Genomic DNA, 16,245 nt, shown 5'->3' on the forward strand with positions numbered 1-16,245 from the left:
TCTCTTAGATCACTTGAATTCCAATATGATGAAAGGTTATTATGGGATTTCTGCCCAATGACGCAAAAAAAACTGTCTATCCGAGCTTTTACCATCTATTGAATTATAACCGTAATAAATATATGGAGACTGTACTGTTGGTCAGTGGCTTGCTAAAGGCTGGACGCATGCCATGACGTGTCCAAGCTCTCCTCCTTCCCAGCTGAAACTTCCTGTTGACCCACAAAAGCTGTGTGAAACTTTTTTTTTGCCACAAACAAAACAAATACTGACAATAATACTGTTCAACCAATCTGGAAAAGGTCTGTAGATATGCTACAGAGTGGCATGATAGCACTTGCCCATACTGCAGCCCCTCCCATGATGCACTGGTATGCAAACAGCTGCCCAGCTATGACACCTGTGCCTGTGGACCTGCCAGCCTGAGGGACATTTAAACTTTAAAGGGCCAAACTGGACAGCTGGGTGTGTTCATGCTGCATGGGAGTGTATGTGTGCTGTAAACCTTTTGCAGCTCATCCTCATAATACTGGACTCACTCGTCACACATTTGGACTGAGAGACCCGAGGACATCCATTTTCCTAGTTGATATCACATTTTTATTAATTTAGCACTTTAACACACTACTGAGTGTACACAGTGTTTAATGTCTCTTCTTAGATAATTTCAAAGATTTTCTAAAGCCCAAGGGATATTTTCTTATCTACAAGTTGAGTTGTGTTTGCTGTCCCTCCACAATGGGTGCATTTATTGCCAAGATGCTGCTTCCGACAGTCAGCAGCCTGGTGTTTCTGCCTACAGCCAGTGTGGCTGCCAAGAGGGGCTTCCACATGGAGGCCATGGTCTACTTCTTCACCATGTTCTTCACTGCGGTGAGCTAGTGATTCTGTTTTCATGTGATAGACGGAATCTGTTTTGCTCGTTTTAATTGTGTTTAAGTGAAATCTTCCCGATCGAGTTTGCAGTGAGCTGAGTGAATTTATATTTTTCAAAATTGTTTATTTGAGGCGTATTGTTTTCTATTTGCTGTTCAACTCAATCTAACAATAACTTCTTTGACATATTATTGACCTTATTGTGACTGTCTTTCTGTAGATCTACCATGCATGTGATGGACCAGGCCTCTCCATTCTGTGTTTCATGAGATACGACGTTCTGGAGTACTTTAGTGTTTACGGCACAGCTCTCTCCATGTGGGTCACACTGATAGGTAAGTTCCAGTTAACAGTCTGCCACACTCTAAATACCAGTTAGTTGCTTCCTCTACATGTTTCTTCCATAACCAAAGTCCATAATTATTTTATGACATTGAGAAAGACACTAAGATTCTGCTCACACATGACTACTGTACCAATCTTTCCACCTATCTGGATTCCATAATGAACGATTGGAACTTGCTCCTGGGTTTGTTTGGTGTCATTTCAAACTAGCAGGTATTAAAAACCTACTCATTAAAGCAAATGATAAGTTAGTATTCAGCAACTAAACTTCCAAAGTACAAGGTTAAAAATACCAGCTCTGCTTGCAACAGTTGTTGATAACACATGTTGTGTCTTTGAGTTCAGCTCACATGTGTTTAGACTTACTTTCTTTTACTCTCTCATATGATCACACACACACACACACACACACACACACACACACACACACACACACACACACACACACAGGCAAATACATTTGCTCCTCTCCCATCTACCCATCTAAGCCCTTAAGGTTTTTGAATCAAGAGCTTTAAATCACATGCTTTGAAGGGCCAAATGCTTCGACAGCTGACTTCCCTGATTGGTCAGCCATCTTTTTTGCATGGTGTAGTAACTATAAAATGGCTGGCTAAATATTAAGCTTAATTATATGTGTGGTGTGTGTGTTTGTATGTGTGTGCTTGTAAATTCCTTGTACAACACCAGAATACAAACTATCAAACGGCGTCACGGTTTTATTTTCTGTATGTAATAAAAACCGTCAAATTTTAGGCTTCTCGCGCCTGATGCTTAAACTGCCTTCATTATTCTTGAAAATTCTTTTCACGTCTCACATGCAGTATGTGTCTCCTTGTCCCAGCTCTGGGCGACTTTGATGAACCCCAGCGCTCCAGTATGACCATGTTTGGAGTGCTGACCATCGCTGTGAGGATCTACCAGGATCGCTGGGGCTATGGGATCTACTCCGGACCCATCGGATCAGCTGTCTTCATCATCACTGTCAAATGGGTGAGCGGCCTTAGAATAGCAGATTACATTCAGTTTTGGTGAGTAGATGTTAAGAAACTCATTCTTTTGCCCCTTCTTTATCTTCTCGCCATCCAATCAATCAATCACTCTGTTGGACTTTGTGTGTTTCTCCTCTGTGGAAATCATTGTGATGATGGTGTTTCAGCTGCAGAAGATGAAGCAGCTGAGGGGAGTATATCCAGAGAAGACAGTGTACACGCAGCAGGTCGGTCCAGGCTGCTGCTTTGGGGCTCTTGCTCTGATGCTGCGTTTCTACTTTGAGGTGACTATCATCAATATAAAACGAATTCTCCAAACACATCAATATTATTGAAAGCCAAGATCATAGCAAGTGTTTAACTGATCACAAAGTTGTTTCATTTATGTTTAAAAAGGTCTGAAGTTGCTTAGTTGCAGCTTCATCTTTAATTAAAATGTGTTGTTTTTCATTCATATTCAACTGTTTAAGAAAAAGGCAGCAGACTGTCTAGTTACATTTTTTCCTATGTTGAAATAAATTTCAACATTGATTAATGAAATCACCCTAAATATGGTGTGCTGTATTCTCTCCACTGCAGGAGTGGGACTACGCCTATGTCCACAGCTTCTACCATCTGTCTCTGGCGGTGTCCTTCATCCTGCTGCTGCCAAAGAAGAACCGCTACGCAGGGACAGGACAAAACGCGGCTAAACTCAGCTGGTTCACTCTCTGCTGCTGTGTATGTTACATGAATTTATTTTCTTTTAAATAAAAAGAAAGGGAGCTGAAAAGCAGCAGGATAGATCATACATGAATGGGAGGACAGGATAGACTTGCATGATCTAGATAGAAAGTAAAAGGTGATATCACTTAGAGGGTAAACTGACCATGTACCAAAGCATCACCATTCCCTGTCAGTCAAACTCATCTGTCCTTTATGTCACCCCCCCAACCCCGCCTCCTAATTGTTCCCTCTCCAGTCCATGTCCCCTGGTACTACTAAAGAGAAGACAGACAAGCCGAAGAAGAAGTCGTCTCGTAGCGTCTGGACAATCCCCACAGAGAAGCCTTGGAAACAACGCAGTAGCACCCCCATCCTGCCTCTTTACACCCCCCCACCCACCACACCTGTCAAAGGGACCAGCATCAGCAAGCTCAAAGAGATGAACGGCTGGAAGTGAACCCCAAGATGTAACTAAGTCACATAGAAGGACTTCATCCTGAAGTGAAGGAAAGGCAGAGATAGTGGTCAGCTAGAAGCGGGAAACAGGAAAATCACCAAATAACGGTCAGCCATGCTGATAAACTTGTATGTGGCTGCTAAGTTAATCTTCTTCAGCAGGAAACCAACCATCATGAGGATGTTTCTTTTAAAAGACAGCAGCAACTTCAGGAATCCACCAGTAACTGTAGCTAGCAGATAAAGAGGCAAAAGGGCCCAAAGATGGTTCTAAAATTTAAGGGCCAGAACAAAAGAGGAATCAGGCCTCCAGCATCCTCAAAGACCCGATATGAACACAGTTGTCTGAAGCACTTGTCCAGAGCTGAGGACAGGCAGCACGCTACGAAAGAACACACACAGATTGAACAGGGAGACGGTGGCTGAGACAAACCAGTAAAACTGACTGGAAAATTTATGAGAAGAGCAAACAGGCAGATGGTTTATCTCTCCAAAATATATAAATTGTCTTTAGAAATGTTCCTCAGGGGAGACCTTTCGTCTGCTCGCCTCTGTCTGTCCGTGTCCCCTCCTCCTTCTCTTTCCCGTCTCTCAGGGAAAGGAAGCACGCGGCTGAATTTGTTCATGAGAATTACAAGACTGTAAAGCACATTTTAGCATTTTTATAGCCCTCAAAGTGCCAAATGTGTCATGTGGAGCATCAGACGGAGCGAAGGGGAAGCGACAGCCCAGACGTCAGTCTGTAACCCGACTGAAGCATCTTGATGTGTTTCTGAATGAGCAGGTGGACTCCTCTGTCTGTTTACTCTAGTTTACCGACCGAGCAGCTTTGGCTATGACTTCTGTCCTTAATGTGCACTGCAGACGTGTGATGTTTCTGGTGAAAACCTTTATAAATATATTGTTATTTATTGCAGCACAGAAGATTGTATATTCAGTATAGTGTGTTTGTTATTGATCATTTTGTTATATTTTGAAAATAAAATGTAATCTGACCAAAGAAAGAAATTGGTTGTGACCCTGTTTTTAACTGGTCATTGGGGTCAGGGTGAAATTTTAACAGAATAAAACCTTCCAAACCATTATCATAATGCAGTGATATGCACTTAAGCAGAAGCCGACCATTGACAAAAAAAAAACCTGACTGGTGCATACTTCAAGGCCCACTTCAGTCTAGCAACACTAATCCAATTTCAAACCCACACATCCCGTTCCACTTTCACTTCAGGACGACATGGAGTTGTGCGTCCGTGCACGTCACCTGCCCCGAACACTACCCAAAGACTACAAACGTCTTCTGCGTATCTTAGACCAAACAGTCTCCAGACAAAACATGAATGAATCCCCCCCCCCCCCCCCCCCCCCCCCCCAGAGAGTGTTTTGTGCTGGGGCCAAGCCACCAGCTCCTGTGCCCAGAGAAAGGTGTTTTTGTCTGGGTTAAAAAACTTTGCTGGCTGGGCCACAGGCACCAACCGGCTGGCTGGCTGGCTGTGCCTCCCGGCCCTGACAGAACGGTAACTCAAGCCTTTTATTGCACAAGTGTGACACGCTTTTGAACTCTTTTACGATCACTGTCTATCCCCACACCACTCTGCTGAGGGGCTGAAGCCCACACACATTCAGGGCTGTATTACTATCCTTGTGAAGACTGTCTCCTGTCTGTAATGACTGACATTAGCAGTACATGTTCCAAAATCGAATACCAATCAAACCCTATTCTTAACCCTTTAATCAGGCAGAACCCTAAAAGCCATGGGTTTTAAGGAACTGGGCGCGCACACACACATACACACACAGTGTGAGGGTCTGAGCTAGGGCTGTCCGCCGCAGGTCGTAATGGGCAACCGCACTGCTCAGCAGACATCGACAGTGTCAACATAATAAGCATGTATTGACACGAGTGTGAGCGTGGTCGTCTCCGCCGTGGTCGTCTGCACCCACATTCCATGGCGTCTAGGAATTTAAGTGAATATATAATGAAGGAATACATTTGAAAAAATTTAAAAAATACTTCAACACCAGAAAAAAGCACTTTCTCCAATATTTCATGCCCTATCAGGGCAGGTTAAGAGAAAATGTGCTGTATTTTTCTTCATTGGAGTGAATTAAGCACCAAAGTGCTCGGTGTGAAGTGACTGCGACAGGCTCTGGTATGTTTGGTATGTTTGTGCTTTCAGCTCTGTGGTGTGGCTACTTTCTATAGTGAGACAGCAGCCAGTGTGCCACAGGTCCTTTCTCTGTGTGTCAGCTGTTACCACAGCTGTTTTTTTTTTTGTTTTTTACGATTGCTACGACAATTTTTTCAATACTTCTAAAATAGTTAGCACAAAATCTGTCTGTGTAGGCTATAAAATTAACACATTTCTTGTTGCTTTGACACAAATGCATTCAGCTGACACAAATTTTAAATGCTTGAAATTCTTTTACACATAACCTCAACTAACATCAAAACAATGGATTTCTACTGACACATTTGAAAATGTTGTGTTGTACTTTGACAGCAAAGATTACTGCAACCAAAGTTACATTCCTTGTTTGTTTACGAAAACCTGACCAAAGCTGATAATGATATGTTACAATAGTACATACAGTAAAAGAGGAGCAATTTGGGCTCATTTTGTGTGTAAAATGAACAATACAGTAAAGATAAACATAGAGAAAGTAAGAAAAATTCCTGCACAAGGGAGAGAAAGATGAATACCAGGACAATTCTGTCTCTATGTCATTTTTTCATACTGTAAACCAGACATTCTCTTAAGCTACTCTGAGATGGCTCATTCATTTTTGTACTGAATAACTGCAGCAAAAGAAACAAAATACAGCATTACTAAACCCAACAAAACAAAAATATAGAGAGGCTTCAAGAGAAACTGCAGTGTAAAACACAATCTATGATCAATACTATATACTACTGTCTTATTGTATAAGGGCACACCTGACACATATGAAATAATGCGGTTTCTGTACTTCCACCTGATATTAGTGCTTTTATGACATTGGGCTATGCCTGACTAAATGTTCCTGTTGGGCGAGAACAAGTGTTAGTGTTTTGGAAGAGTTATTTTATTTTGAGACATGTTTGCAGTGTTTTGGTAGACATTGTGTATTGTGTTAGTGTATTATTGTATTTTGAAAATTAGTGTTGAGTTTAGTTTACAATGTACTACTGTAATGCTATACGGTCAGCCGCCTCTCAGAGAACGCTGAAGGGCTGCAGCCACAACCCATCTTCACTGCTGATACAATGCTTGGTGGTGTAACAGTCTATACCGTATACCGGTATTCTTTTCCCGTATGATATGATTTTTTTGTATACCGTAATACCGATGCCTTGCTGCATAGAGCACTGCGGCCAATCAGTTGCACACTTTTCTACAACTAACCTGTAGCCAAGGTAGTGTTTATATCTTACAACTATGATGTTTTAAAAGGGAAACTATGTTAAAGTTGTTTGTATGTGTATTCATTACATTTTTATTTATTTTTTACTTTGCTGTTTGCACAATAAAAATAGTTCAGTTTCTGTAACTGTCTCATGCAATCGCCTTCATATCACGTTACTGTATAATGTTGTGGAGCCAAGCGAACCTTTTAGTAAGCAATTTTAGTAAACATGATATTGAAAAAAAAATTGGTATGTTCTATGTACCCCTGACAGTAGAATATGGCATTATAAACCTATATAAAGGCCCAGTCAAGCAAAGAAGGAAAATACCGGAAAATACTGTGAAACCGCCAGAATCTTAAAAAATAACGTGATACACATTTTTGGTCATAACGCAATAACACAATGATGATACTGATTACCAGTGACACAATCAAATTCATTACTTCAGCTGAGCAACATATTGGTTTGTGGATAGGAATTTAATTTAATGTTATTCCTTTTCATTAACATGTTTGTACTGTCTTACTACTCAAGAACAAGACGTAAAGTCAACAACAAAAAATAAACATAAAGACAAAGAGCTAGTAAAAAACAAGAGTGAGGATGAGTAAAACTGAGAGAATGAAAGTAAGAGTAATTTAGTTTTCATCTTATGTATTTCTGTGTGACAAGATGTTCCCAGTCAAATGGACTGTAGCAGTAGAGCAGCCTGACAAATGCTATCAGGCTAAAATTGTGCATCTGCTGCCCCCTTTTGGACTACAGTACATGCTGAATGCTAATTGAAGGATAAAACCACACCGTTTTAGAAAAGTGTTGCCACTGATGTATGACTTGATGTATGACTCTGCAGTCTAAGTCTCAGATTTTTTTTAGTTTGAGTTAAAGGACCATAGTTATGGTTTTAGGTGTTGTAGATGTTGGGGTAAATGGGTGTTTAAAGGTATTTTACTACTTACAGCAAGTGTTTAAGCAAATTAAATGCCAACTATGGTAATTTAAAGTCAGACAAACAAACGTAAAAGAAACACAGCACATAGATAAAAAACACATTTATACCAGATTTTTTGTCCCACCCAAAATTCTGAGCAGGGGATTTAGAACAACCCACACGTCTTGTTGTAGTAAGAACTTCTCTCGTGTCTAAAGGCGGACTGGTTTTGTTTCACTGTGTGGATCGTGATGGTGGTTGGTGTGTGTCGAGGCGTGGCCCAGTGTGGTGCACAGTTGGATGATTGTGGAGAAATGACCGAACCACTTCCTTAACCTGCCACAGCCAACACAGAAGAACAGCTGTAGTTCAGCACAACTGCCACACCGCCATACACTTACAACTTCCTTAATATCCTCTTTGTAGTCATAGTCAAACTGTCAACTTCCATCAGTTTCTGTTATCAATTTGCTTTTAAAATATGTTTTTGCTAAATACACAGCAGATGGAAAGGTAATAATTAGGGGCTTGTTTCACAGAAGCAGTTTTCAAGTCTTACAGGGCTCTCATCAGACTTTGTGAAATGTGTCAAAATAAAGGCAAAAAATTCAACTTATCTGCATAAAAATGTCTAAAGAATAACTATACTTATATATTTTGTTGTGTTGTGTAATTTGATTATCCAAAATGCTTCCAAGAATGTCAAACCCAGAAAAATATGTCTTTTTATTCAAGTTAACTCTCTGTTACATTTGGTTGCCTGTCACTGGCGTCATATCCCCTTTGTGCATATGTCAGCGTTGTGGTTGCCTGCCAGAAGCTGTCATAAATAGACTTTTTTTCCCTAGTTTAAAGCAACATTTTTGTGGGTGTTTGTAACTATATACTTTGACCAGTTCAAGAATTATGAAGGTCTTTTTAAAAGGAGAGAAGATGATTTTGTGTTATTGGTCCAATGGGACCTTGTGTTGTACAAAACCTGCTTTTTAAGTTTGAAAAAAAAAAAAAAAAGTGTGAGTATCAAACATTCAAACAGTGGTTTTTAAATGTAGCATATGTATTGGGGACTAATAATGATATTATTCCTGGATTGCTGGGTTGCTTTGTATGTTTTCACATAGATTTAGAAAATGTTAATGACCTCTGTTTAGGAAGATTTTCTTTTTTAGATTTACAATTCATTGATCAGTTGATCTAAAAGATAATAGTTTTGTAATTAACTAACCCTTTTAAATTCACTGGACATGAACAATTGTAACCCTACTTAATATTTTCCCGTCAGTACCTGCAGAAGGCTCTTCACAGTCAATTGCATCTCCGGTTGGTTTACACACAACTTCAGCTCTTTTCCTGCATCATGGGGGTCTACTGACGGGCCTGCTGTGTTCTCACTGGTCAGAGTCATCTTTAGGAGCTTCTCGCTTAATCTAAAAATACATTAAAACAAGTATGCTGCTTGTGACATGCAGTCCCAATTTGGAAAAACAAGGAACACTTCTTACTATTACTAACTTACTATTAATGTAAAACATTAAATGTATTTATGTCTGTCAGTGCATAGAGTTTGTTTAAGAGAAATCAGAGTTTTAACTCTTGGTGTACTACTGCTCGACTGAAGGCACTCACTGTAAATTAGAGAGTAACACCATCTGTCACTGTGATGTGGAAGTGGATTAATAAAGGTGTAGCTGATGATGTGGCACAAACAGCAAACTGGTTACACTCAGAAACTCCCAGGTACAGAAATGCATATGTCCTAACATCTGTTAGCTGTTCCACAGTCAGTGCAAATCAAGTGTGTCCCAGACGTAGTGAATTTTTTGTCTTACTCACCTTTGTTGATCGGACGACGAGCTGCGGGCCTGGATTGTGTCCATCAGCTGAACTCTGATTGCCTGTCCTGTTGGACTGGACAAAACATCAGACACGCTGCATCCAGGGAACAGATTCATGAGCAGAGGAGGCACCTACACAAAGGAACACACAGACGCACACACACAATGGGTTACTTTCCACTTCCACAAGCTTTGGAAATATTAATAAAAAAAGTTTTCTATGAGAACCATTAGTAAAACATGTATGGACCAGATTTATCAATGTGCAAACATGTAAAGAGAAGTTCTCAAAACAAACAACCAAATCTAAGTTACACTCATACACTGTTTCTCCTTAAGTGAATGCATTGATAAGAGAATAACACAATATTTAGAAGAAAGACACTAAAAATACAGTCATGCTGTGATAACTACCATGTCATTTAATTAAATGTTATACAATGCTTAAGTAGACCAAATCCTCTCAGCAGAAAAATGTTAGTGTCCAATGTCAGTGGACCTGGATGTTAAGATGAAGCACTGACCTCCTCGTTGCTGGGATCCAGAATCAGCAAGCAGATGAAGTCCCGCCTGGCTCCGTCCAAGTTCAGGAGCTTCCGAAAGACCTTCGATCTGTTTTCATAGTACTGACTGGCTGCTGGGTTGTACTGGACAGCCAGAGAAAACATCTCAGCTGCTTCCTGGAAACATCTGCAGATGCAAAAACAAAAATATAGCATCTAAACAAGGGTAGATGGCAGTTCCTTACAGGTTTATCTGTGTAAATGCGTAATTGTGTCTCTGACCCGTCCTGGAAGCAGAAAGAGCCCAGCAAGTTGTGAAGGACAGCGAGGCGGAGCCGGACAGCAGGGTCATCAGGCCGCATCATCTCCTCAGCCTGCTGGTAGTCAGCCAGAGCATAACACCAGTCACCCTGCTTAAAGAAACAGTCTGACACAGACAAACACACACACACACATAAATAAATAAATCCTCCCAACCAATGCATGTTAACATTTAGTTGACACAATTCTGTAATGTCATAGATCATGAAGCAATCAGGTTACATTTGAATCATTTAATTCACATTTTAATACAGTAAACAGAACAGCTGCTTGTGGTGATCTACACCTTTTCTAGGGAAAATAATCGTCCACATTAAATTCATTATTCAGTTCAATTGTTTAGAAAACAATAAAAAATGTCCATCACAATTTCCCAGAGCCCAGCAACAGATTCACACAGTTGATCTATTATTATTTGGCCTATTTCTGGCCTCAGGAAAACATTCTTCAAGGACTGAAGTGTCAATATAAACCAAAAAATGAGTGTTTGTGTGCAAATAAAAAAAAGATGTCCACACAAACACACTCACAGACCAAGTAGCCTCACCTCCTCGGTTGAGGTACAGGCCCGCCTGGCTCTTCTCCTCCTCGATGGCCTTGTTGAGAAGCAGAGTGGCCTCAGCGTAAAGGCCTCTGTTGAAGCACTGGACAGCAAAATCATTGTAGGTGAGAATCAACTGAAACTGGCCCTCCTCTTCCACAGAGCCGTGCTCATCCTTCTCGTCTCTGGCCTCCACCTGACCTCTGACCTCCTCCTCCCCATCCACGCTCAGCTCCACAGCTTGGACCAGATCCTCGATGGCTGCTGTGTAATCTTCCAGCTTTCGGTACAGAATCCCTCTAACGGAGAATCGGAGTGAATGACGTTTGATTTTAATTGAGTTAAAATAAATGTAATCAAATAAAACAGAATCAAATTTAGCTTCACAACCAAATTAAAATGAATTTTAAAAAATGAATAGTTCTGACCTAATACCAAAGTTATTGCTGAGTTAATGTAGCAACATTTTAATTGTTTTGTAATTTTGTTAATTAATTAATTGTTGTAGTTAGTTAATAACAAAGAATACGACTCATCTGCTGGTTCTGGTTTGACAAATGGATCATTTGCTGCTTTTTTGTGTTTCTTATTGAAATAAGAAATCTGTTTTTTTTGGCTTCATTTCACACTAAACAGGCATAAAATACAAAAATACAATATAATGTTTAGTAAAAATTGAGCTCTGGCAACTTGTAATGAGTTTGTAACCTTTTTAGATTTCACACCACCATTGATGAAAAATGGTTGGTAGTTGAAGCTCTTTGCAGTCACATATAACTAAATAGAAAAGAAAGCTTTTTATTGTCATTCAACTGTACATACAGAGTGCACATATTAACAAAATTGCGATCCACTGGCTTATACTTTAAATACTGCTTTAACTAAAAACGAAATAAATAAAAAATAATAAATGCAAGTGCCACAGAGCGTTATTTTAATATAAAAATATGACACTAAAAAAAGTAGTTTGTAAGCAGCATAAGTATTAATAATGCACATGTTGAATGGAAGCATTTAAAAACAAAAACTAAAATAGATAATGTTAAAGATTTCCTCTACGCATCTGCCACATCTGAGTGTTTGATATTGACGGGAGTCACCTGAACAGGTAGAGTCGTGCGTCCTGCGGGCAGTTCTCCAGAGCGATATTGATCATGCAGAAGGCTTCAGGCAGCTTGCCGGCCAGAGCTCTGTCCACGGCCATTTGTCGGGCCTGTTCACTGGTCTTCTGCATCTGCAGCAGCAGGGCTCCGGCTGCCGGACACGTTGGGTTCAACGCCAGTGCCGACTTCACGTCTTGATAACACTGTGATGTCTGGACAGGAGAGAAAATCACTGAGATGTAATTCACAGACAACGGAATGTGTGTTTACAGTAGGTGCAGTATATATCTATAAAAAAAAAAAAACATAGTATGAGTGCTCTTTTATCCAGTCTGTACAAACACATTATCATGTCATTTAGATACTGTACACTGAATTATTGTTATTATCTCAGCAGGATATTTTTGTTCACTGCTCTAACTTCTTTGGAAACTCTTGTGTTTTAAAATTTTCTTCCGTTTATTCACTTTAGAAATGTCTAAAAAAGCTTCTTTTTTTTGCCTCAACTGTAGAATAAAAAACTAAAAAAGAAGTAATGTGAACTGCATATATGTGTTCTTGACATGACAAATGTTTTCAGTTTATATGAGGGAGAAAATATTTTAAGTCCTGACTGCATCAGTATCATCAACTGCCTGAGGTGCCTTTGTGGCTGGTTTTGAGGTATTTGAAGTGTAAGTGGTCCCTGCAGCTGTAACCTGGTCGAGCAGTTTGTGCAATCGGGCTCGGAGGATGTAACGATCAGAGCTGGGACCATCGGACAGCATCCAGCCATTCACCAGCTTCAGTGCGTCAGTATGGTGACCTGCAGCAGTCAGACAGGCCAGGCTGGGACACAAGGTACCAAAAAACATGTAATAATGAACAATGTGCATACATTTGAAACAATACCATAGATTGCAAATATCACATGTGAAGTCATGAGTACTTCTGATTAATGACTGGTCCCTCTGCACCAAGTCAATAACATTGTAAAATATGAGTTCTACCTGCTGACATTTAGATCTGCATACTGTATATCTGAAGTTATATGCCCAGAGACTGTAAAAGGCAGGATATTTTTGCAATGTACTTGGTAGTGTACTTAAAGCTATAGTGCGTAGTTCCAGTCGCCCCATGAGGAATTCTTATTAATAACAACGAACTGTCCGTGCATCCACATGACACAAGCCTTCCGTGATCGTGCACCACCCCCATCCCACCCCTCTAAGAGTTTTGTGGAGCTGATAGTTTTAATTAGCTTTATACTACTTCAATGGCATGAATGTAAAGGACGTTCATTACTGTAATATAAAACACGTTAGACACTAAAGCTTTAAGTACAAACGTACTACTTTAATCTAGATCTTAGCACGCAGTTTGCTGACCTTCTGACCTCGTAGGCCCTGCCGCCAGGCTTCATCTCAGCAGCTTTGCTGAAGGCCTCCAGAGCGTCGGGGAAAAGGCCTCTGTCAAACAAACACTGGCCCTGCAAACAACAGGAAACAGAGAGATCACCTTGAAATAATTTTATGTTTGGGCATTTAGCTGACATTTTTATAAAGGTTGTTTAATAATCAGCTAGACTAGCTGCAGAATAAATCTGAATTCCAGTGTTAATCCTATATTTGGAATATGCAGAGAAATACTGGATAACAAATACAAGTACAAGGGGAGAGCGCAGTTTATTCAAACACCAAACAACTAAAAAATGACATTTTTCTTTTATTAATTCTTTTACTTTACTTTATTTAAATACATTCAAGCACAAATAATCAGAAGTGAGTCCAAAGCTATCTGTTTGTTAACCCAAAAAACTGCTCTAAATTATCTTTAAAGCTGGGGTTTGAAGTTTAAGAAACAAAAGAAACAAGAGCAAACGAAATGTCAGATTGTTAAATGAAGCTCTCCTCTCTCTGTCCTTAGCCACTCTCTTCTTAGAGCAACCTGTAAAAGTACTAGTCATTCATTTCAGTCATCCCCATCCTGAATGTGATCCCGATGCCATTATAGACCTGGAGGTAGTAGACGAAGGCCAAGCGGTCGCTGAAGGCTCGAGGCTCCAGGATGCAGGCCTGTTTATAACAGGCTGCTGATGACTGGAAGTCACAGAGTTGCAGGTAGGCCTCCGCCTGGCTCACATACAGCTGAGTCTGAAAAACCCAACAGCAATGTTATCAGACAAAGAGAGACGAAATACGCACAATGTGTCTGAAACATAGAAACCTACTGAAAGTGTGTCAAAACATCTCACACAAGGGACAGAATCAAAATACCAAGATAGTTAACACACTGAAACCCCCACATGGGAAGTATGTCACAGGCAATATACACTATGTGTATGTGTGTGTGTGTGTGTGTGTGTATATATTTATGTATTTGGATCATTTTATTATCTTTATAATCAGAGGTATCACTTCCAGTAGTTTATGATCAAATAAAAATGTCACAACATACAGTACATTTAAACATGGGTAGCTTTGCGTCCTTGACAGAACAGCACCTGTTCTGGCTGCAGTGTGATGGCTTTGGAGAAGAAGATCACAGCCTTCTCATACTTGGACTTTCCCATTGCCTCTTTTCCATTTTGGTAACTGCAAAGAAAAAAATCAGATGTGTTATTAACCCTAAAAAGGCACAGACTGGATCTCACGTTCCAACTATGCACATATTTTTTGAAAAGATCCCTCACATTTGTCTGTCCAAACACAGATATGAACTTTACTTTCCTCGTAGAAACCATAACTGACACATCATTTCAGTAAATCCTAAAGCATAATACTACAGTATGAATTCACAACACATAAGCTTTAAGGGAGGCAAGAACCCTTTCACTCCTGAAAATGTATCTTTGTTTCCTTTAAGTCATGTTTCTCACTGCTCCGCAGCCTTTATCTGGATGATGAGGTTTCCCTGTAGGTCTGGTCTTTGAGGGCGTTTCTCTCCTGGTGCGAGAAAGATTTTACTCGAGCCAAAAAGCTGCTTGAAGGTGCTTTTTCTCCTGGCCTCCTCAAGCTCCTCTTCTGACAAAGCAGTGGGAAATAGACTCTGCTCTTCTGTCTGCAGGTGGACAACCAATTTCTAAAATGTAATATTAAATACCAAAACATCTCAGCATCTCCTGAGGGATGCCAACCAACAAAACAAGGAGACTGACTGACAATTAAAACATGTTGATTTTCTATGAAGAAAACAAACAAACCATTAATGTTGCTATAGGCGCTATCAAAGACTACTAATTTAATTTGTTATAATTTAGTAAGGTATATGTATACCGTACTTATTTGAATATATGTATTTTTGGTAACCATGTATGGACATGTACATGTACATGTATCATGTACAGTTATCAGGATCGGTTCCAGTTTAAGAATTGTGCTTAATGCATTTTAATGTTTTACACAAGTTGATCATAGTAATAACAATAAAATTAAAAATCAAATGCATTTTATGGACATTTTACATTTAGAAATAAATAGGAATTACTTTAATTTGAAAAAGAACTCAAAATTGTAGTTAAGAATTAGCATTAGCTAGCTAAATCTGCATTTAAAAAGGACAGATATTAACATTATATCACGATTTAAATAATATTACCATATTCTGTATTCATTTTACTTGTGTTTTATCTTTATTTGAAGGCACTAAATTAACGTTTTGGCTTTTTATTTCGTTTAACGTTATCAAGAATAGAGGACCTAACTAGATCGGGAACCTAGCTAAAGCTGCTGTCAGCTAGCTGGCTAGCTAACCTAGCTAGATTTAACGTCTAACGTTAGCTGACTAACGTTACTTTGCTATTCTTTTGCAACAAACATTTATTTAACGTAGGTCATGTACCTCCCCTGTGGCGGCCATTGTGACAACTCGCTGAAATATAATTCACATTAGCTGACGTAAGGACAAGAACAGGCCAACTTGCTGTGATTTGCTGCGTGTGTTACTTGTTGCAACCATGGAAACCAACTTAAACAGCCCCCGCGCTCGAGGATTTTATTTTCTAAACAAAGAGTTTCAACTTAGAGTTAGATGTACCCCTGATGGTACTTCCGGTGCCGTTTGAAGCCAAATAAGACAGCGTCAACCCGTACATTTAGTATTGGTGTTGTAGTTTTGATTTGTGACTTCGAAAAGCGAACTGTTTTTTTTTTTCGGTGCTTAATCTGCGCCTCTGTAGTTCCTATATAGTATAACAAAGTCTACAAATTAAAATAACATTCCACGACGCTCCCACACTCAACTTGCTCTGTCCTTACAGCGCCACAAACAC

At 39.8% G+C, this 16,245-nt stretch overlaps 2 protein-coding genes across 2 annotated transcripts; one reads left to right on the forward strand and one right to left on the reverse strand.

Moving 5' to 3' along the window:
* Nucleotides 1-533: 533 nt before the first annotated feature.
* mymk (myomaker, myoblast fusion factor) lies at nucleotides 534-3,559 on the forward strand. Its single transcript, XM_034871217.1, has 6 exons — nucleotides 534-873; nucleotides 1,097-1,211; nucleotides 2,066-2,214; nucleotides 2,381-2,497; nucleotides 2,793-2,933; nucleotides 3,175-3,559. The coding sequence occupies exons 1-6, from the start codon at nucleotides 739-741 to the stop codon at nucleotides 3,373-3,375; spliced, it is 858 nt and encodes a 285-aa protein (XP_034727108.1). The 5' UTR covers nucleotides 534-738; the 3' UTR covers nucleotides 3,376-3,559.
* A 4,078-nt stretch (nucleotides 3,560-7,637) lies between these two features.
* LOC117944404 (tetratricopeptide repeat protein 16) lies at nucleotides 7,638-15,925 on the reverse strand. The gene is made up of 13 exons (XM_034871185.1): nucleotides 15,816-15,925; nucleotides 14,854-15,038; nucleotides 14,479-14,569; nucleotides 13,991-14,128; nucleotides 13,364-13,464; nucleotides 12,695-12,824; nucleotides 11,994-12,208; nucleotides 10,900-11,192; nucleotides 10,314-10,458; nucleotides 10,053-10,218; nucleotides 9,527-9,660; nucleotides 8,979-9,120; nucleotides 7,638-8,029 (listed from the first exon to the last, which is right to left on the reverse strand). The coding sequence occupies exons 1-13, from the start codon at nucleotides 15,831-15,833 to the stop codon at nucleotides 7,928-7,930; spliced, it is 1,860 nt and encodes a 619-aa protein (XP_034727076.1). The 5' UTR covers nucleotides 15,834-15,925; the 3' UTR covers nucleotides 7,638-7,927.
* Between the last annotated feature and the right edge of the window lie 320 nt (nucleotides 15,926-16,245).

The sequence above is a fragment of the Etheostoma cragini genome, chromosome 5, assembly GCF_013103735.1.
Source record: "Etheostoma cragini isolate CJK2018 chromosome 5, CSU_Ecrag_1.0, whole genome shotgun sequence".
In the NCBI taxonomy this organism is placed as follows: Eukaryota; Metazoa; Chordata; class Actinopteri; order Perciformes; family Percidae; genus Etheostoma; species Etheostoma cragini.